This window comes from Bos grunniens, chromosome 16 (genome assembly GCF_055505025.1).
Source record: "Bos grunniens cultivar Pamir isolate PY7600 chromosome 16, Bosgru_T2T1.0, whole genome shotgun sequence".
Classification (NCBI taxonomy): Eukaryota; Metazoa; Chordata; class Mammalia; order Artiodactyla; family Bovidae; genus Bos; species Bos grunniens.
In genome coordinates, this window is record NC_141180.1 from 50,678,877 (window position 1) to 50,701,163 (window position 22,287).

General features: G+C 41.5%; 1 protein-coding gene across 8 annotated transcripts in view; it reads right to left on the reverse strand.

Moving 5' to 3' along the window:
- Positions 1-21,786, reverse strand: part of AHCTF1 (AT-hook containing transcription factor 1) — a 93,414-nt gene extending 71,628 nt beyond the window's left edge. For 4 of the 8 annotated variants that reach the window (XR_015143531.1, XR_015143530.1, XM_086345004.1 and 1 more), the window contains exons 1-2: positions 21,188-21,786; positions 4,387-4,514 (exon numbers count right to left, since the gene is read on the reverse strand). Coding sequence is in view for 6 of the 8 variants with exons in the window: in XM_086345004.1 (XP_086201130.1) it covers positions 4,387-4,507 (121 nt within the window). In the remaining 2 variants the exon portion in view is untranslated. Of the gene's footprint in view, positions 1-4,386; positions 4,515-20,751; positions 21,148-21,187 lie in introns of those variants that run through there. The other 4 variants (XM_086345003.1, XM_086345002.1, XM_086345006.1 and 1 more) reach the window with 4 other exon arrangements.
- Positions 21,787-22,287: the final 501 nt, after the last annotated feature.

A 22,287-nucleotide genomic window follows, 5' to 3' on the forward strand; every position in this document is an offset into this window, starting at 1 on the left:
CTCTGGGTGGGAAAATACCCTGGGGGAGGGCATGGCAACCCACTCCAGTATTTTTGCTGGGAAAATCCATGGACAGAGGAGCTTGATGGGCTACAGTTGCAAAGAGTCAGACGTGACTGAGCATGCACACATAGGGCACTACAATCAGGTTTTTCCACGATATAATCATACGATTATTCAGGTAATAATTTAAACTTATCACCAATAAAACTGCCTAATTATAAAGAAAAATCAGCCATGCATTATTTCTACTTTTTAAATGCAGATACTCAATACTGAAAGGTATAAAATATATGGTATTGACTGCGACCGGCGCGCTTAAGCGCAGGCAGCTGCGACTGGCGCGCTAAGCATGGCCGAGAGGAGCTACCCCACATCCGAGGTCAGGGGCAGAAGCCGGGAGGACCCCCATGCCCAAAGGGCGGCGGACAAGAGTTACCCCAAGTCTGAGGTTAGGGGCAGCGGCTGAGAGTGCCAGACTATGGCAGTGGAGGAACGGCCGAGAGGAGCCACCCGGTGTCCGAGGTCGGGGCGGGGCGGGGCAGCGGCGGGGAGATACCCAGCGTCCGAGGTCAGGGGCCGCGATGAGAGGAGTTACCCCGTGTCGGAGTTCAGGGGCATCAGTCAGGAGGAGATACCCCACGCCCCTAAGCCCGAGGGCAGGGGCGGCAGGTGGGAGGGGCAACCCTACACTGGAGGCCAGGAGGACCAACCCCACGTCCAAGGAGCCATGGCTGAGCGGGCACAGGAGGACCTAGAGGAGCTATCCCACGTAAAGGTCAGAAAGGGCAGCAGTGAGGAGATACCCCTCATCCAAGGTAAGCAGCAATGGCTGCGCTCTGCTGGAGCAGCCGTGAAGAGATACCCCACGCCCAAGGTAAGAGAAACCCAAGTTAAGATGGTAGGTGTTGCAAGAGGGCATCAGAGGGCAGACACACTGAAACCATACTCAGAGAAAACTAGTCAATCTAATCACACTAGGACCACAGCCTTGTCTAACTCAGTGAAACTAAGCCATGCCCATGGGGCAACCCAAGACGGGCGGGTCATGGTGGAGAGGTCTGACAGAATGTGGTCCACTGGAGAAGGGAATGGCAAACCACTTCTGTATTCTGCCTTGAGAACCCCATGAACAGTATGAAAAGGCAAAATGATAGGATACTGAAAGAGGAACTCCCCACGTCAGTAGGTGCCAAATATGCTACTGGAGATCACTGGAGAAATAACTCCAGAAAGAATGAAGGGATAGAGCCAAAGCAAAAAGAATACCCAGCTGTGGATGTGACTGGTGATAGAAGCAAGGTCCGATGCTGTAAAGAGCAATACTGCATAGGAACCTGGAATGTCAGGTCCATGAATCAAGGCAAACTGGAAGTGGTCAAACAGGAGATGGCAAGAGTGAATATCGACATTCTAGGAATCAGTGAACTGAAATGGACTGGAATGGGTGAATTTAACTCAGATGACCATTATATCTACTACTATGGGCAGGAATCCCTCAGGAGAAATGAAGTAGCCATCATGGTCAACAAAAGAGTCCGAAATGCAGTACTTGGATGCAATCTCAAAAACGACAGAATGATCTCTGTTCGTTTCCAAGGCAAACCATTCAATATCACAGTAATCCAAGTCTATGCCCCAACCAGTAATGCTAAAGAAGCTGAAGTTGAACAGTTCTAATGAAGACCTATAAGACTTTTTAGAACTAACACCCAAAAAAGATGTCCTTTTCATTATAGGGGACTGGAATGCAAAAGTAGGAAGTCAAGAAAAACCTGGGGTAACAGGCATTTTTGGCCTTGGAATATGGAATGAAGCAGGGCGAAGACTAATAGAGTTTTGCCAAGAAAATGCACTGGTCATAGCAAACATCCTCTTCCAACAACACAAGAGAAGACTCTACACATGGACATCACCAGATGGTCAACACCGAAATCAGATTGATTATATTCTTTGTAGCCAAAGATGGAGAAGCTCTATACAGTCAGCAAAAATAAGACCAGGAGCTGACTGTGGCTCAGACCATGAACTCCTTATTGCCAAATTCAGACGTAAATTGAAGAAAGTAGGGAAAACCACTGGACCATTCAGGTATGACCTAAACCAAATCCCTTATGAATATACAGTGGAAGTGAGAAATAGATTTAAGGGCCTAGATCTGATAGATAAGAGTGCCTGATGAACTATGGAATGAGGTTCGTGACACTACAGGAGACAGGGATCAAGACGATCCCCGTGGAAAAGAAATGCAAAAAAGCAAAATGGCTGCCTGGGGAGGCCTTACAAATAGCTGTGAAAAGAAGAGAAACGAAAAGCAAAGGAGAAAAGGAAAGATATAAGCATCTGAATGCAGAGTTCCAAAGAATAGCAAGAAGAGATAAGAAAGCCTTCTTCAGTGATCAGTGCAAAGAAATAGAGGAAAACAATAGAATGGGAAAGACTAGAGATCTCTTCAAGAAAATCAGAGATACCAAAGGAACATTTCATGCAAAGATGGGCTCGATAAAGGACAGAAATGGTATGGACCTAACAGAAGCAGAAGATATTAAGAAGAGATGGCAAGAATACACAGAAGAACTGTACAAAAAAGATCTTCACGACCCAGATAATCACGATGGTGTGATCACTCACCTAGAGCCAGACATCCTGGAATGTGAAGTCAAGTGGGCCTTAGAAAGCATCACTATGAACAAAGCTAGTGGAGGTGATAGAATTCCAGTTGAGCTATTCCAAATCCTGAAAGATGATGCTGTGAAAGTCCTGCACTCAATATGCCAGCAAATTTGGAAAACTCAGCAGTGGCCACAGGACTGGAAAAGGTCAGTTTTCATTCCAATCCCAAAGAAAGGCAATGCCAAAGAATGTTCCAACTACCGCACAATTGCACTCATCTCACACGCTAGTAAAGTAATGCTCAAAATTCTCCAAGCCAGGCTTCAGCAATATGTGAACCGTGAACTGCCTGATGTTCAAGCTGGTTTTAGAAAAGGCAGAGGAACCAGAGATCAAATTGCCAACATCTGCTGGATCATGGAAAAAGCAAGAGAGTTCCAGAAAAACATCTATTTCTGCTTTATTGACTATGCCAAAACCTTTGACTGTGTGGATCAAAGTAAACTGTGGAAAATTCTGAAAGAGATGGGAATACCAGACCACCTGATCTGCCTCTTGAGAAATTTGTATGCAGGTCAGGAAGCAACAGTTAGAACTGGACATGGAATAACAGACTGGTTCCAAATAGGAAAAGGAGTACATCAAGGCTGTATATTATCACCCTGTTTATTTAACTTATATGCAGAGTACATCATGAGAAACGCTGGACTGGAAGAAACACAAGCTGGAATCAAGATTGCCGGGAGAAATATCAATAACCTCAGATATGCAGATGACACCACCCTTATGGCAGAAAGTGAAGAGGAACTCAAAAGCCTCTTGATGAAAGTGAAAGTGGAGAGTGAAAAAGTTGGCTTAAAGCTCAACATTCAGAAAACTAAGATCATGGCATCTGGTCCCATCACTTCTTGGGAAATAGATGGGGAAACAGTGGAAACAGTGGCTGACTTTATTTTTCTGGGCTCCAAAATCACTGCAGATGGTGACTGCAGCCATGAAATTAGAAGACGCTTACTCCTGGGAAGGAAAGTTATGACCAACCTAGATAGCATATTCAAAAGCAGAGACATTCCTTTGCCAACAAAGGTTCGTCTAGTCAAGGCTATGGTTTTTCCAGTGGTCATGTATGGATGTGAGAGTTGGACTGTGAGGAAGGCTGAGCGCCGAAGAATTGATGCTTTTGAACTGTGGTGTTGGAGAAGACTCTTGAGAGTCCCTTGGAATGCAAGGAGATCTAACCAGTCCATTCTGAAGTAGATCAGCCCTAGCATTTCTTTGGAAGGAATGATGCTAAAGCTGAAACTCCAATAGTTTGGCCACCTCATGTGAAGAGTTGACTCATTGGAAAAAACTCTGATGCTGGGAGGGATTGGGGGCAGGAGAAGAAGGGGACGACACAGGATGAGATGGCTGGATGGCATCACTGATTTGATGGACGTGAGTCTGAGTGAACTCCAGGAGTTGGTGAAGGACAGGGAGGCCTGGAGTGCTGCGATTCATGGGGTCGCAAATAGTCGGACACGACTGAGCGACTGATCTGATCTTATTGTAATAAAGAAAAATGAACTATAATATCCCAGGATATTCAATGAAAATGTGCTCAAGTAGGTAGAAATTATTACATATGTAGTTGTAGATGTAATATACTTACATATAAGACCACTCTAAGCGGGTTCTGCTTTTTTTTCTTCCACATTAAAGGAATCACAATATATGTTTATTATTATTTATCTTACAAATCAAATAAATAAATTTTCAGCAATATTATTTTACCTGCAGCAAACTTTCCACGAAGCACAGATTCTAATGTTATTTCGTCTTCTCCAAGGGCTTGGATAGTCACTTCTGGGAACTGCAGAAGACCACTTGTCACCTGCGCCGTTAGGTCTCGCATACTTCCACTGCAAATAATTTTTAAAGTAAAATTATTATATATTTGTACCATAAGACATTTCATTATCTCTATCCAGAAGGAGAAAAAGAAAAGAAAAAGAAAATGATACCATACAAAAGTAAATAAACGGAAACTAAAATCTGATTATGAAATACATATTATGTGCTCCAAGTCTGGGATATTCTCTAAGAAAGTATTTCCCAAACAGCCTGAGGAGAGTAAAGATTCATTAAGCCAGATGTCCTAAGGATATACATGAATGCTACACAGGTTCTTTGAAGACTGGGTTCAATGCAATTAGTCCTATTGCTACATTCACTCTCAATAAGCACTTCACACACAAAACAAGAAAAAAATGATATTGTTTTAGAAAAGTTACCACCACAGTAAAAGAGGAGAAAGTCCAGGAAAAATGCCAAACTCACAGTAACCTCAGGAATTGAGTGTGGTATATGTCTTTAACTGGATAGGAAAAAAAAAAAATTGTCTTTCATTTCCAGTATATAAAAGACTAGAAAGTCCTAAATGACTTTCCCACTGTAAACAAGAAAAAATGATGGCTGAACTATAAAAGTATCTTTTTGAATGATTACTGGCAAGTCCAAATGTAGAAACAGTAGGAATTTTGCAAGATATATAAGCTGGCTTGGATCTTGATGATTAGCTACTAAATACAGTCCTGGTGACCCTAATCTTGTTTTGAGCATCCTGAGGTCCACAGAAAAAAAACCTTAGGGCTAACAAAGCCAATGGAAGCTAAGGGCCTCCCGCGCCCCTCCCTGCAACCCCATTAAACTCCATAGGGCTGTATCATCAGTATATAGGTGAGTGATAGAAACACTCTCTGTGCAGGAGAGAGAGCAGTTCATTTTGACCACAACTGAAAGTTTCTACACACAAAAAAGAAAAATTCCCTTCATACAAATTAGTAGCCAGAATTCAAGGCATGGTACCAGAAAATACTCTGGTGAAAAATATCATATAAAGCAGTCTCAGGTTGGTAATGCTCCAAGCAACCCACAGAAACTACCAAATATTTTCTGGAATCTCAAGAGTTCTCAAAGATGAAGTTTCACAGAAAATGAACTTACAGTCAAAATAACAAAACAAGGATATCATGATCAATAGCAAGCAGAATTAACCTATCAAAGACTTCATTCAGATACTGAAATAAGAGAATAAAAAATAGGTATGTTTAATAGGTTTAAAGAAACCAAAGATTTAGCTTGCTAATGAGGAATAAACTAAAAATTACAATGAAAATTGGTCAAACAATTTGGGGAACAGGGGAAGAATTGCTGGAATGAAAAATGAAATAAGTAAAATTTAGAACTCAAGGGGGGAAAAACCTCAATGGAGCAGTGAGAATGTAGCAGCTACAAAGCAACAATATGGACCAACATCAACATATATTAAAAGTAGAGGAAACACATGCAGAATTACACTTACAACTGAGCTATTAGGGAAGCCCTACATAAAGTTTAAAAGACTGCAAAACTAAACAAAATATTGCCTAAGAATACAAACTCATGTAGCAAAACTGAATAAAACAAAAGATATCATAAACACAAAGTGAGAGGAAAGAAAGGGGACTGGAATGGAGAGGAATACATAAGGGACTTCAAGTAATTAACTTTCTTTTTCTAAAACGTGGTAGTGAGCACATAGGTATTCTTTGTACCATGCTTCTTTGTTATTTACAAAAATATGTGTGCCCACTCAATAAATAATTATTTTGTACCTACTTAAGTCAACACTGGGCTGGCAGAAGCACAAGCTGGAATCAAGATTGCTGGGAGAAATATCAATAACCTCAGATATGCAGATGACACCACCCTTATGGCAGAAAGTGAAGAGGAACTCAAAAGCCTCTTGATGAAAGTGAAAGAGGAGAGAGAAAAAGTTGGCTTAAAATTCAACATTCAGAAAACTAAGATCATGGCATCTGGTCCCATCACTTCATGGGAAATAGATGGGGAAACAGTGGAAACAGTGTCAGACTTTATTTTTGGGGGCTCCAAAATCACTGCAGATGGCGACTGCAGCCATGAAATTAAAAGACTCTGACTCCCTGGAAGGAAAGTTATGACCAACCTAGATAGCATATTCAAAAGCAGAGACATTACTTTGCCAACAAAGGTCCATCTAGTCAAGGCTATGGTTTTTCCAGTAGTCATGTATGGATTTGAGAGTTGGACTGTGAAGAAAGCCGAGTGCCGAAGAATTGATACCTCTGAACTGTGGTGTTGGAGAAGACTCTTGAGAGTCCCTTGGACTGCAAGGAGATCCAACCAATCCTTTCGGAAGGAGATCAGTCCTGGGTGTTCATTGGAAGGAATGATGCTAAAGCTGAAACTCCAGTACTTTGGCCACCTCATGCAAAGAGTTGACTCACTGGAAAGGACTCTGATGCTGGGAGGGATTGGGGGCAGGAGGAGAAGGGGATGACAGAGGATGAGATGGCTGGATGGCATCACCGACTTGATGGACCTGAGTCTGAGTGAACTCCGGGAGCTGGTGATGGACAGGGAGGCCTGGCGTGCTGCAATTCATGGGGTCGCAAAGAGTCAGACATGACTGAGCGACTGAACTGAACTGAACTGAAGTGAAGTCAACAAAAACAAACTCAAAAGATATGAAAAGCTGTAGAGAGAAAATTGTAGCACAAGAGACAGAGATGAGTACTTAAAAGTTACAGACAATACAGGGGAAAAAGAATCTAATGTATGTTTATTCAGAATTCCCCAAAATATAATACTAACAGCAAGGAAGAGACAATATTCTAAAAGATGTTTCCCAGATTTGTAGAGACAAATTATCTGAAATCAGGAAGAGCAGTAAATTCTAGATCAAATAAAAAGAAGTGACTTTTCAACAACAGTGGAAGTCAGAAGTCTGGAATATCTTTAAAATTCTAAGCAAAAATGGTTGTCAACATATAATTTATATCACTGAAATGATCCCCCAAACAAATATGAAAACACATTTTTTGACAAAAACTTTAAGTTTTGCACAAACAGATCCTCCTTAAAGGGAATTCTAAAGGAAGGTTTCAGATAGAATAATGATCAAACACAACTTCTAAGATACAAAAAGAATGGTTTGTCAAAGTACTGGTAAATAGATGAACTGTAATAATTATAATATGCTAGTAATGGACAAATAGGTCACTGAAACAGGTAATTTAGACACAGAACCACAAAAATATAGATGATATTTGGATATTTCAAACCAGAGCATAAGTATGGACTATTCAATTAAAGTTACTGGGACAATCTGCTACTCATTTCCAGCAAAGAAGCTACACATTGGCAGACCAAATTTATACAAGTCATCCACACACATACTACTAAATACTCCTCTAATATCTACAAAACGAATAAAATTATATGTGTATGTGTACAGAATGAAATAATACAGAAGAAAAAAGATTAGTTAAAAAATCCATAGAATTTGAATATTCTTCAGTTTGGAAAGAAGTAAATTAAAAGGGTGAATATAGATAACCCGAGGAAAACACCGGATCAAAAAGCCTCTCATTACATACTACATACACTGGACCTCCTATCTCTTCTCCAGCAGATATTCCCAACCTAGGAATCGAATGGGCGTCTCCTGCATTGCAGGCAGATTCTTTACCAACTGAACAATCAGGAAAGCCCTGGACCTCATTAGAGTGCCATTTTCCAGGGCACTGTGCTACTTTCTTGGGAGAAAGGCATTAATGTCCAAAGGAGAGTCTCTAGCTGGAGAATGATATCAACCAGGTGTGAGTCATTTTATGAGGTACAAGGTTCCCCAGTAGGGACTACACACAATTCTAACACTCAGCCCAAGCAGTTCTCAGAAAATAAAATCAGTACTACCAAACTGAAATCTATGGCAAAACAATAGTTAACAAACATCATTAAAAGATAGGGATTCCCAGGTGGCTCAGTGGTAAAGAATCCACCGCTAATGCAGGAGATGCAGATTCAGTTCCTTGTTGGGAAGATCCCCTGGAGAAAGAAATGGCGACCCACTCCAGTGTTCTTGCTTGGATAATCCATGGACAGAGGAGCCTGGAGGGCTAGAATCCATGAGGTCACAAAGAATCACAACTCAGAGACGCACAAAGAGACTGAGAGGTCGAAGAGACACAACTGAAAAACTGAGCATGCACGCGTGCTTACAAGATCTTTCTTAAAAACCAAACCAAACCAAAAACTATCACCTTTAGAAAGAAATGATTGATGTGTTAAAGGAACTATCATAAACTACTACATACAGGAATTACTAAATTCCTGTCCTTTCAGTTTTTTCTTATAAAATTAATTTTCTAAAAAATAACGTTTTAATTTTATTCATTTCATAAAACTATTCTGTATGTGAAATCTTTCTAAAAAGTGACATTTACAGTCTATTTCATTTCATAAAACTAATCTCTATGAAATCTTCTATTGGTATATCTGGCTACAGCGATGTCTGAAATACAACATATTAGCACAATGGCACCCCACTCCAGTACTCTTGCCTGGAAAATCCCACGGACAGAGGAGCCTGGAAGGCTGCAGTCCATGGGGTCGAGAAGAGCCGGACACGACTGAGCGACTTCCCTTTCACTTTTCACTTTCATGCATTGGAGAAGGAAATGGCAACCCACTCCTGTTCTTGCCTGGAGAATCCCAGGGACGGGGGGAGCCTGGTAGGCTGCCGTCTCTGGGGTGGCACAGAGTCCACGACTGAAGCAACTTAGCAGTAGTAGCAGCAGCAGCAGCACATTTACTTTGACGTGATTTGTTCTTCTCTTTTTAAGTTTTGATATGGCTTCAATTTTTTTTAATGTCTTTCATTTTTATAAAATCAATAATTAAAGAATTAAAAAAATCTAAAATAAAAATAAAACTTTGAAAATACAGGCGATATTTATATAACCTAAGATGGGAAGAAGGTGCCAATCAAACTAATATTAATATTCACTTAACAATCAAGAAAATGCCATTTTGGGACTTCCCTGGTGGTCCAGTGGCAGAGAGACCCCGAGCTCCCAATGCAGAGGGCCCAAGTTAAAGACTCCTGGTCTGGGAACTATATTCCACAAGCCGCAACCAAAGACTGAAGATCCCGAGTGCCATCACTACGACTGAGCAGAGAACAATAAAAATTAATAAAATATCACTCTTCTTAAAAAAAGAAAATGCCATGCTATATATCCTCTATCTCATCATCAGATCATCACAAGAAAGAAATCCAGGCTTCAAATATTCTAAGATAGCAACACCACATTCCTTCCAAAGTGACAGACATGACTAACCATTCCCTATGTCGCTGCTCGATGCTACCATGATACCTCAAAGCCAACATTTCCAAAATGAAACAATCTTTCTCCGTCCTCTCTACAGATTTGTTTCTATTCTTCTGTTTCTTCTCTGGGTTAATGACTCCATCACTAGGCAGAAATTTTGAGGACTTAGTTAAAACAATGATTCTTCAAAAAAACAAAGAAAACTTTCCTTGTCCAGGTTAAGTTAAAATTCTGTTTGTTCCTGATGAACCTGGTACTTGCCCTATCACGGACAGCACTTATCGAACTCTGTAACTGACTCTTCGTATCCCCAACTGGAAAGTTCTTTAGGGGACAGCTCCAATCTTCGTTGCTTTAACCCTACTAGTTTCACTAGAGGGGGCAAAGAATATTGACTAACTACATAGTAAGTGGTTTATTTTTCCACCTTTACCGTGCAATACAAACTGTCAATGAAACCCACTCATTTTACAAATAAATAAATTTCTGCATCCCAGTGATTCAGTCTTTGTCAAAGACTAGACTATTGGTCTTTTGATCTCCAGTCTCCTGTTCTTTCTGGTCATTCTATAATTAGCAAGTACTTAGCCCCACTACCAATTTATGTGAAAAGAAAACACAGATTTGAAAAGGTTACTCAGAAAGTTAATAAAACATGAGCTACAATTTTCTATTCAGGCTATAAATGCTATTTTATAGACAAAAGTCTAATCAACTACCTCAAAAAACATATTTGTTAGCATTAACTCAAAAAACTAAAGAAAAGTAATGTTCAAGATTTCCCAGTCATTAAACGTGTAATTTTTTTTATCCAAAACACATCCAAAGTATAATCAAACATAAATTAAACTATTACTATAACACATAGTCAGTGAAAAGTACTGTACATTCATTTGCCTCTTATATTAACATCTTATATTTACATGACATCCTAGGCTCAAGTTTAGATGCTGAAAGCATTATATTTTCAGAAATTGATTACATCCCTGTTCTAAACATTTTAGTGCCAAAGAAAATTTTACACAAATTTAGGTATCGCCGACTCGATAGACGTGAGTTTGAGTGAACTCCAGGAGATGGTGATGGACAGGGAGGCCTGGCGTGCTGCGATTCATGGGGCTGCAAAGAGTAGGACACGACTGAGTGAGTGACTGAACTGAACTGAACTGAACTGAGGTAGAAAAGGCTACAATCTCATTGTTATGAGATTTCACCTCTGATGGCCTTTTATAATCTTGATTTAAAAGAATTTAATGGTAAACTGAAGTGAATACATTTTTCCTATTAAACTTGAAACCAAAATCATTTCTCTAGAGCTAAAACCTTCAAAATTCCAAACACTTTGGGTAGCTTTACCCAAAGTATAATCAGTGGCATGTTCATGGCCATTAAGCAAAAAAGTTCCATGATCACTGCAATTCAATCAACATTACCCTAAAAGAATTTTTGGAAGACTTTCACAAAGTGATTTTAAAACTCATCTGACAGGTGCACAATAATCAATTTTTTTTAAATGAAATATAATAAACGTTCATTTCTCAGACTAGATGTATTTTCTGTTACGCTCTTTTTAATTAAAAAAAAAAAAAAACAAGTATTATGATGTAGAAGAAACGGCTCAGTCATAATATTCAAGAATAGAATTGTCATTTCCATTCCCAATATATTCTCCCACCTTAAAAAAAACAAAGAAACAAAATATATGAAAACAAGTTGTTCAGAAACAGGACAATAGGTAGCACAGAGAAGAAAAACAAAATGACCTCTAGGACTGTCCCACGTTACTGTGTATAGAGAATCCAGGACACAGAGCTGAGAGGGAACCCAAATGAGGCCCAAGGGTCTCCCTGAACTGAAACAGGGTTGAGAACTCCAAAGGTGGCTAGAATTCACAGGGTAGAGGAACTGTAGTACAAAGGGCCACACAAAGAACTCCAGGGGTCTGCAGTGGGGTCCCCTGAATCTTCATGTGACTAGCATAAGCGTAGAAGCAAAGTACCAAAGACCAGGGAAATGATCCAGAGACACTGGAAATGATCCACAAAATGGCCACAGGCCCAGGTATAACTCCAGAGTGGGGGGAAAAAACCTAACACATGGGCACTGAGTAGAGTACTCAGAAAGGTATTGACTGCTTCAGTAGTGGGGAGAAAAATCAGGCCCTGTTTAAAGGCTGTTTTGGTCTAAAACAAGCAAGCCTCAAAAGAATAAAACTGTTCCCGAGAAACTCAGCTGCATCCCCAAACAAAGCTCAAGAATATATCAATGACTGCAAAAACATCCAGTACTCAGGAAAATAAAATTCACAGTGTCTGCCAATTGAAAAATGGCAGACATCCAAAGAAACAGCAAAATACGACCCTTTCCCCCTTTAGTGGGGGGGGGGGTGGGGGTGGGGGGGTGGGGCGAGGGGAATCGAAACAGACTTAGAAATCACACAGAAGTTAGAATTACTGGATAAGAAACGCAAATCAGTTAAGTTATTCTAGCTAGAGTCCCTACATCCAACAAGATAGAGCAAAGCATGAACACATTAAGGAAAGATGTGGAAGATATCAAAAGTCTAAATCAAATTTCTAGCAATGAGAAAATATACTGGATGGGATTAACAGATTAGACACAGAAAGTATTAGTTAACTTAAACACTCATAGTGGAAACTACAATGAAGCACAGTAAGAAAAAAAGACTGGGGTGAGGAGAGAAAGGAGAGAGCATCAGTAAGCTATAAGACAATCTGAGTGACCTAATACATGTGTTAGGAATCTCCAAAGGGAGAAGACAGAAATATCTGGAAAACTAATGGCCAAACTCTTCCTCAATTTGATCAAAACCATGACCTACAAAACCACCTAGAACTAGCAAGAAAAAAAGATGCCCTTTATATCATAGGAGAATGGAATGCAAAAGCAGTAAGTCAAGAGATACCTGGAGTAACAGGCAGGTTTGGCCTTGGAGCACAAAATGAAGCAGGGCAAAGGCTAACAGGGTTTTGCCAAGAGAACTCACTGGTCATAGCAAACACCCTCTTCGAACAACACAAGAGACAACTCTACACACAGACATCACCAGATGGTCAACACCGAAATCAGATTGATCTTATTATTTACAGCCGAAGATGGACAAGCTATATAGTGTCAGCAGAAACAAGACTGGGAGCTAACTGTGGCTCAGATCATGAACTCCTTATTGCAAAATTCAGACTTAAATTGAAGAAAGTAAGGAAAACCACTAGAACATTCAGATATGACCTAAATCAAATCCCTTATACAGTGGAAGTGACAAATACATTCAAGGGACTAGATCTGATAGACAGAGTGCCTGAAGAACTATGGATGGAGGTTCGTGACACCATATAGGTGGTGGTGATCAAGACCATCCCCAAGGGAAAAAAATGCAAAAAGGCAAAATGTTTGTCTGAGGAGGCTTTACAGATAGCTGAGAAAAGGAGAGATGCAAAAGGCAAAGGAGAAAAGGAAAGATATACCCATCTGAATGAAGAATTCCAAAGAATAGCAAGGAAAGATAAGAAAGCCTTCCTTGGTGATCAATGCAAAGAAATAGAGGAAAACAAAAGAATGGGAAAGACTAGAGCTCTTTTCACAGAGAAGTCACTGGCAACCCACGCCAGTACTCTTGCCTGGAAACTCCCATGGACGGAGGAGCCTAGTAGGCTGCAGTCCATTGGATCGCTGGGAGTTGGACAAGACTGAGCAACTTCACTTTCATGCATTGGAGAAGGAAATGGCGACCTACTCCAGTGTTCTTGCCTGGAGAATCCCAGGGACGGAGGAGCCTGGTGGGCTGCTGTCTATGGGGGTCGCAGAGTCGGACACGACTGACGTGACTTAGCAGCGGCAGCAGAGTTCTCTTCAAGAAAATCAGAGATACCAACAGAATATTTCATGCGAAGATGGGCACAATAAAGGACAGAAACAGTATGGACCTAACAGAAGCAGAAGATATTAAGAGGTGGCAAGAATACACAGAAGAACTATCCAAAACAAATCTTAATGATCAAGATAACCACAATGGTATGATCACTAACCTAGAGCCAGACATCCTGGAATGCGAAGTCAAGTGGGCCTTAGGAAGCATCACTACAAACAAAGCTAGTGGAGGTGATGGAATTCCAATTGAGCTATTTCAAATCCTAAAAGATGGTGAAAGTGCTTCACTCAATATGACAACAAATTTGAAAAACTCATCAGTGGCCACAGGACTGGAAAAGGTCAGTTTTTATTCCAATCCCAAAGAAAGGCAATGCCAAAGAATGTTCAAACTACCACACAGTTGCGCCAATCTCACATGCTAGCCAAGTGATGCTCAAAATTCTCCAAGCCAGGCTTTAACGGTACATGATCCATGAACTTCCAGATGTTCAAGCTGGATTTAGAAAAGCCAGAGGACCCAGAGATCAAATTGCCAACATCCACTGGATCATGGAAAAAGCAAGCGAGTTTCAGAAAAACATCTACTTCTGCTTTATTGACTACACCAAAGCCTTTGACTGTGTGGATCACAATAAACTGTGGATAATTCTTAAAGAGATGAGAATTATCTGCCTTACCTTACCTGCCTCCTGAGAAATCTGTATGCAGGTCAAGATGCAACAGTTAGAACCAGACATGGAATAACAGACTGGTTCCAAATTGGGAAAGGAGTACATCAACGTTGTATACTGTCACCCTGATTATTTAACTCATATACAGGGTACCTCATGTGAACTGCCGGGCTGGATGAAGCACAAGCTGGAAACAAAATTGCCGGGAGAAATAGCAACAACCTCAGATATGGAAATGACACCACTCTTATGGCAGAAAGCAAAAAGGAACTAAAGAGCCTCTTGATGAAAGTTAAAGAGGACACTGAAAAAGCTGGCTTAAAACTCAACATTCAGAAAACTAAGATTATGGCATCTGGTCCCATCACTTCATGGCAAGCAGACAGGGAAACAATGGCAACAGTGACAGACTTTATTTTCTTGGGCTCCAAAATCACTGCAGAAGGAAAGCTTGCTCCTTGGAAGAAAAGCTATGACAAACCTACACAGCATATTAAAAAGCAAAGACATTACTTTGCCAACAAAGTCCATCTAGTTAAAGCTACGCTTTTTTCCAGTAGTCACGTATGGATGTGAGAGTTGGCCCATAAAGAAAGCTGAGCGCCGAAGAATTGATGCTTTTGAACTGTGGTGTTGGAAAAGACTCTTGAGAGTCCTGTGGACTGAAAGGAGATCAAACCAGTCAATCCTAAAGGAAATCAGTCCTGAATATTCATTGGAAGGCTGATGCTGAAGCTTCAATATTCTGGCCACCTGATGCAAACAACTGACTCATTAGAAAAGACCCTGATGCTGGGAAAGACTGAAGGCAGAAGAAGGGGACGACAGAGGACTAGATGTTTGGATGGAATCAATGACTCGATGGACATGAGTTTGAGCAAACTCCCGGACTTGGTGATGGACAGGGAAGCCTGGCATGCTGCAGTCCATGGGGTTCACAAAGAGTCGGACATGACTGAAAACTGAACAAAGCAACAAATCAAAAAGGTCAGTAAACCTCCAGCATGTGAAACATGAAGAAACTCCACCAAGATACATCCTAATCAGGGGACAAAGAAAAAATCTTAAAGTAGTACACTGCAGAGGAACAAAGATAATTCAAAGAAGTCTCACTGAAAACATCGCAAGCAAGGTCAGTGGAGTAATGTATTTTAAGTTGTGAAAAAAGCAAGTTGTGAATCTAGAATTCTATATCCAGTGAAACTATCTTTTAAAAATGAAGGTAAAATAAAGACCTTTTGGACATAGGAGCATTGAGGAGATGATCACCAGCAGATCTGCACCACAAGGAATGTTAAAAGAATTCTTTCAGGCAGAAGCAAAATGCTGCCAGACAGAAACCTGTATCTACGTAAAAAAATAGACCACCAAAAACGGTCAAAACACTTTTCTTCCTTATTTTTAAATCTCTTTAAAAGACAATCATCAAAAAAGAAAACAAAAGACAATCATCTAAAAGACAATCATCAAAAAAAAAGACAATCATCTATTTAAAGCAGGAGTTCATAACATATTTATAATACAAGGGAGACAAACGACAAAACAGCAGAAAGGCCTAGAGAGGAACATGTTGCTACAAGGTTCTTATACTATAAATACTATGTTGATTAAAGACAGACTGTAATCATTTAAAGATGTACACTAGAAACCTTAAAATAACCACTACACACACACACACACACACACACACACGGAAATAAGTATAAGCCAATGAAAGATAAAATATCATTATAAAAATAAAATTCAAAAGATAATATAAAAAGAGAAAGAACAAATGGCTAAGTGGGAAAAGAATCTGAAATAGACACGTGTAACTGAATCACTGTGCTACACACCTGAAACTAACACAACACTGTTAATCAACTATGAGTCAGTGAAAGTCGCTCAGTCCTGTCCGACTCTGCGACCCCATGGACTCATGTGTCTGTCCATGGAATTCTCCATGCCAGAATACTGGAGTGGGAAGCCATTCCCTTCTCCAGGTGATTTTCCCTACCCAGGGATCGAACTCAGGTCTCCCGCATAGCAGGCAGATTCTTTACTGTCTGAGCCACCAGGGAAGCAATCAACTATATCCCAATATATTAAAAAAAGAAAAGAAAAATGAGACAAAAAAAATAGGAAGATGGTAGACTGAAACCTAACCATGTTACATCACTAGTTACATTAACAAAATGACATTAATATTCTAGTTAAAAAGCAAAGATCAGTTAGATTGGATTAAAAAAAATAAGACCAAGTTTAAATAAAAAGCCTAGATAGGTTAAAAGTAAATAACGGAAGACATATCATGCTAACATTAATGAAAAAAAACAGAAGCAACTTAATAACACCAAAGTAGAATTCAGAGCAAAAAATATTATCAGGAATAAAGAGGGTCATTTCCTGACAACAAAGTGGTCAATTGTGACACAAAAGGAGTTCAAAAAAACGTTCACTGAAAGAAAAAGTTTTCCAAATTTAGAAGTTAGCCTTTGAATCGGTAATAGGTTTCTACGATGGCTCAGTGGTAAAGAATCAACCTGTAACACAGGAGATACAGGAGACTTGGGTTCAATCCCTGGGTTGGGAGGATTCCCTGGCCAAGTCAATGACAACCCACTCCAACATTCTTGCCTGGAAAATTCCATGGACAGAGGAGCCTGGCAGGCTACAGTCCACGGGGTTGAAAGAGTTGGACACAACGGAGCACACGAGCATTTTGAAAATACGGGGCAAAAACTGGTTTTGGCTTCAGAACCTTTCAGATACTGAATTTATAGTGTGAATTTTTAACATTTTAAGCACACTAAAGAGAACTTTTAAAAAGTATATTAGAAAGAACATCTTATATAAAGACATCTATGTCTATATGTGTGTATATATATATATATATCTTCATAAAAACACATCAAGCAGCTATGTTTAGTACTGTACAAAATTAGGTAGAGTCCTAGCCTTGATGACATAATATTGCCAACCTCTAAAAAGTACTTTACGAACTTTCAACTTCTTCCAAGCTCTAGACAAGCAGAGCAGGAACACTGTGCCTAATGTCAATGAAAATTTTGTTTTCTTGATAAAGCACAGATGGATTGTCATTCCCTTTTCAAAAACCTCCAATGACTCCTCTACTGCATATAAAGACTGACATCTTCAGCCACAGGTAATCAAAGTCCTCCACAATCTGGCAGGGTCAGCCTATCTTCACAGGTTTGTCTCCCCAAGGCCCTTCCTTCACTAGCATATTCATTCTTCTATTTAAGCGGTTCCGTCCTCCATCTCCATCTGCCAAAGCCCCACACATCATTTGACGACGAGATTCCCAGTGTGGTCTGGGTAAATCAATCCTTTCCTATTTAAATCTCATTTCTGAGCTCATTCCTTTCCACATTTATGTTAGCAATCCTAAAAATGATTTTTGAAATCCACTATTTGTATTTGTCAGTCTTCCCCAGAACACTATGAATTCCCAAAAAGCAAAAATCATATCTTACTCCTGTGATTTCCAGAGGGTCACAATGCCTTACAACAGGTCCTAAACATGTCATAAATTACTATGTTAAGATACTAGCAAGGCAAGAATTGACATGTTGAATAACAAAATCAATTTTAAAAAACTCAATATTCTTGAAACCCAACGAGAAAACAACCCAATTAAAAAATGGCCAAAGATATTGACACTTCATTAACAAAGATATACAGATGGCAAATAGGCACATGAAAAGATGTTCCACATCTTATGTCATCAGGAAAATGCATATTCAAACAATGATGTACCACTACATACTTAGCAGAATGATCAAAATCACTGACAACAATCAAACACTGGTGGGAATGTAGAGTAACAGGAATTCTCATTCACTGATGCTGGGAGTGCAAACTGGTCCAATGCCACTTTGGAAGACAACTGGGCAGTTTCTTACAAAACTAAACATATTTTTACCCTAAGATCCAGCAATCATGCTCCCTGGTATTTACCCAAAGGAGTTAGGTAAAACTTATATAAAACACAAAAACCTGCACACGGATATTTTTATTAATAATTGCCAAAACCTGGAAATAATCAAAATGTACTTTAGTAGGTGAATGGATAAATAGTGGTACATCCAAACAATGGAATATTATGCAGTGCTGAAAAGAAAATGAGTTATCAAGCAAAGAAAAAGACTTGGAAAAAGCTTAAATTCTAATTATAAAGTGAAGAAAGTCAATCTGAAGCCTGATTCCAATTATAGGACAATTGTGAAAAAGGTAAAACTATGAGACAAAAAGATCAGTGGTTGCCAGGGGTTAACAGAGACTGAGGGAAATACAGGGGAGCACAGAGGATTTCTAGGGTGGTGAAAACTACCCTGAATGATGAACTACTATAATGGTAGATACATGCCATTATACATTTCCAAATCCAGACAATTTACACCAACAAGGGTGAAGAGTAAGGTAAACTAGGGACTTTGGGTGATGATGTGTTAATACAGGTTCATCAATTGTAACAAATGTTCCAGTCTCCTAAGGGATCCTGATAATGGGGAAATTTATGCATGAACTGGAGCAGGGAAAGCAAATACTGGAAATCTCTGTGCCTTCCACTTAAAACTGCTTTAAAAAACAAAGTGTATTAAAAAGAAGAAACTCAATATTGGATCTAACTTACTTTTAAGTAAATATACATTGTTTCAATATTAAGAAGCAAAGCAAACTCTGCAAAGGTACTGGGAAAGATACTGACACAATACCAAAAATCAGCTGTGTGAAATACACTCATCCTAGAAAGCTCCTGAACTCCACCACAGAAAATAAAAGTCTAAACTAGTTGTTCAATAACTGTATTGCAGCATATACTGAGCAAACATTTCTACAAAACATTCTGCATGCATTTTTACTTTTTAAAAAAGACTAAAAATTATGATATAAATGTAAACTATCCATGGACCCAGAAACTTCCAGTCTTTTAATAGTTGTTCTTTCAAACTTAAAACAATTATCAAACATCAGCTACTTTTAAAATATTGCGTTGGGGAGGCAATACAAAGGCACAAAGATGACCTACTTCCTGACCTCAAGGAGTTTACATTCTAGGAGATACATAATAAACCAAGAAAATAAATGCTGCAGTAAAGGTATATACTCTCTGAGATCCCAGGAAAGAAGTGGGATACACAGAAATTAAAGTATATAGAAAAGACGGCATTTAAGCTAAGGAGGATCTGAAAGCTGAAAATGGCCCTATTGCCAATGCAGGAGACATAAGACATAACTCCTGGTTCGATGCCCGGGTTAGGAAGAGCCCCTGGAGGAGGAAATGGTAACCCACTCCAGTATTCTGTCCTGGAGAGTCCCATGGACAGAGGAACCTGGCAGGTCCCAGTCTATGGGGTCACAAAGAGTCGGACACGGGCTGAAGTGACTGAGCACACATGCAACTTTGAAAAGGCAGAGATGGCACTCCAGGCTGAAGGACAGGGGCAAAGGAACATCAAAGCACATCTTCAAGAAAACGGGCCCAGGACTGGGGATGATTCTGGAATAGCTGAAGCATACATCTGTGAAGAGTTGAGGGTGGACAGTAGACAAGATTTATTGTTGAGACCGATGACCTCAGCAAGGGAAACGAAACTCTATTCTGAAGAAAAAAGTGAAAAATCTCCGGAAATTTTTTAAAGTTAGGAAAGAAACAAGTTTTTATTCCTTAAAATTAAAAATAAATATATGTCCATCCCAAAACTGCTGTATAACAATCTTTGAAACTTTAAATATAATTATTATTGCTGTTTGCGATTGGTGACATTTTGGAACTAGGTTATTGAAAAATCAGAATCAAAAACTACAGCACGGGGAGAATGCAGGCTTCCCATTGCGCTTTAACACACGAGCATCCCTCAAGACATTAACTTGAGCTGGGCTTGTCATCCATAGTCAAATCCTCCAAAATCAGTAAATCGATCCTAATTTCTTCTCTCCTCCCAGACTCAATCAATGAAAGAGCACTAAAACAAAGTTCTTAAAATCTACTGTCTCTTTAATTTTAAGGATAAACTGAAGTAAGTTTTCCAAGAGACCTGTATTTTATTCTAAAGGACCCAGATTCTTATCAATTACGTTCTCAAACTGCCTATCTGAAAAAACATAATGACGGCTAGTTTGAACCTCGCGGGCTTATGAGAACAAATTAACCTCCCCACGTCCCCCCAAAACAGTCAACGAGTAACAAAAGTCATCGTCCTCAAGTTTCCAGGTGGCACAAGGCAAAGCAAATTAATAGCCACTCCAAGATGTACAGTTATTTTAAACCCCCTTTATCGGACCCATTCACTGCACTTTTCAAATCACCGGTCAAACTTCTCCGCCCGAGACTCATCATAGCCATGCCCGGCAGCATGCGGAGCACCCATCAACGGAACAGAGATCCAAAGTACCAGCAGGATGCCCAGGGGAGAAGCTCGCCAAGGTCTCAACCGCATCGGAAGACCGTGGGGAAGAGGCGCCGCGGTCCAGGCCCGCCCGGACAGAGTGAGGACCGAGCTGCCTGCGCGTTAGGCGCGGGGGTTGGACCCCGAGGCGCCTCTCCGCCGCCATGTGCCGCCGCTCGGCAGAGAAGGAGGTTATATAACAAACTCCCGGAGCTCTAGAGCGTGCCGCACCCGCCAACGCCCGCCTTCGTTCCCTCGCGCCGGCTCCGCGAGCCCGGCCGCCGCTGCGCGCTGAACGGCCATAAGCATGGCCTAGGCCCGGCGCGAGGAGGGCCCGGCGGGCCAGGCGCGGCGGGAGATGCCGGGCCGCGGCTCCGGGCCCAGGCCGCGCCGACCCACCCTCCGCCGCCCCGGCCCAACCCCCTGCTTCCCTTCCCCCTACCAGAGAAGGGCGGGTGACCGAGCCGCCGCGGCCGCAGAGTCCAGTGGGGCGCGCGAGGCGAGGTGCGAGCTCCTCCCGCGCGAGTCCGTCACAGCATCTCCCGGGAGACACGGCCGCCACCGGCAGGGCGCGCTCACCTCCGCCCCGGGGAAGCCGCTTGCCTCTTCGCGGGCCTCCGCCTGCGACCGCCCCGGCCAGCTCAGATCCACACACCCCCCACCCCGCGAGCGCCTTCGCCGGCTGCAGACCGGCCGACCGCTCAGCGCGTAAAACGCAGCCACTGCCTGCGCCGCGGTTCCGGGTCCTTCCCCACGCGACTCTGCTTCTGCCTCCTCCGCTCCGGCAGCGCAGGCCCGGCTTTGCGCATTACCCCCGGCAGACACACGGAGTCCCACTCACCGGGGAGGGGAGGGGAGGGGCAGGGAAGGGCGGGGAGGTGGGAGACAGGAGATCGCGGCGGGGAGACCTGAGTTCTCGCGAGGGTTCCGGCCTCGGGCGCCTGCTCTGCGGGAATTTCAAACTCTCGGCGAAAGAACGTAGAGGGAGGGGAAGGGAGGAAAGGAAGCAGGGTCTGGAAGGGCCGGGTATTTACATAAAACAGGAGCTCCCCGCCTCCAAAGAGCTAAAGGGAACAAAGACTACGAGTCCCATAATGCCTTGCGCGTTAAGCCTCTTTGGCCGCCCAGCCCTTGAGCCCAGGGCGGACTTGGGAGTGGTAGTCTGTACCCGAGGTAGGGCCCGCCTCACGATCCCTCCCAGAGTCTTCTGTGGCGGGCGAGTCGCCACGTTATCTTCTGGCTCCGCTTGCTGGCGGCCGAATGATAATCTTTGCCCTCGGTGTTTTTCATTCTCCCTGCTCCGACTTTCTGTGCCGAAAGCCCCCAAACTTTGGGGGAAAGCTTCTTCCCCCACCCCTTCTACATTTTTTAATATGCCGGCGTGCTTTCGTGGCCAGAGGTGCTCACGAGATCTAGTGTAATCTTCTAAATCAAAAATTTACCCCAAATCAGTGTTGCATATTTGGCCACCCTGGGGTTTCATTGTGGAATTTCTTTTATTTATGGTTAATATCTTTGAAGTTGATGGGCTTCCCTGGTGTC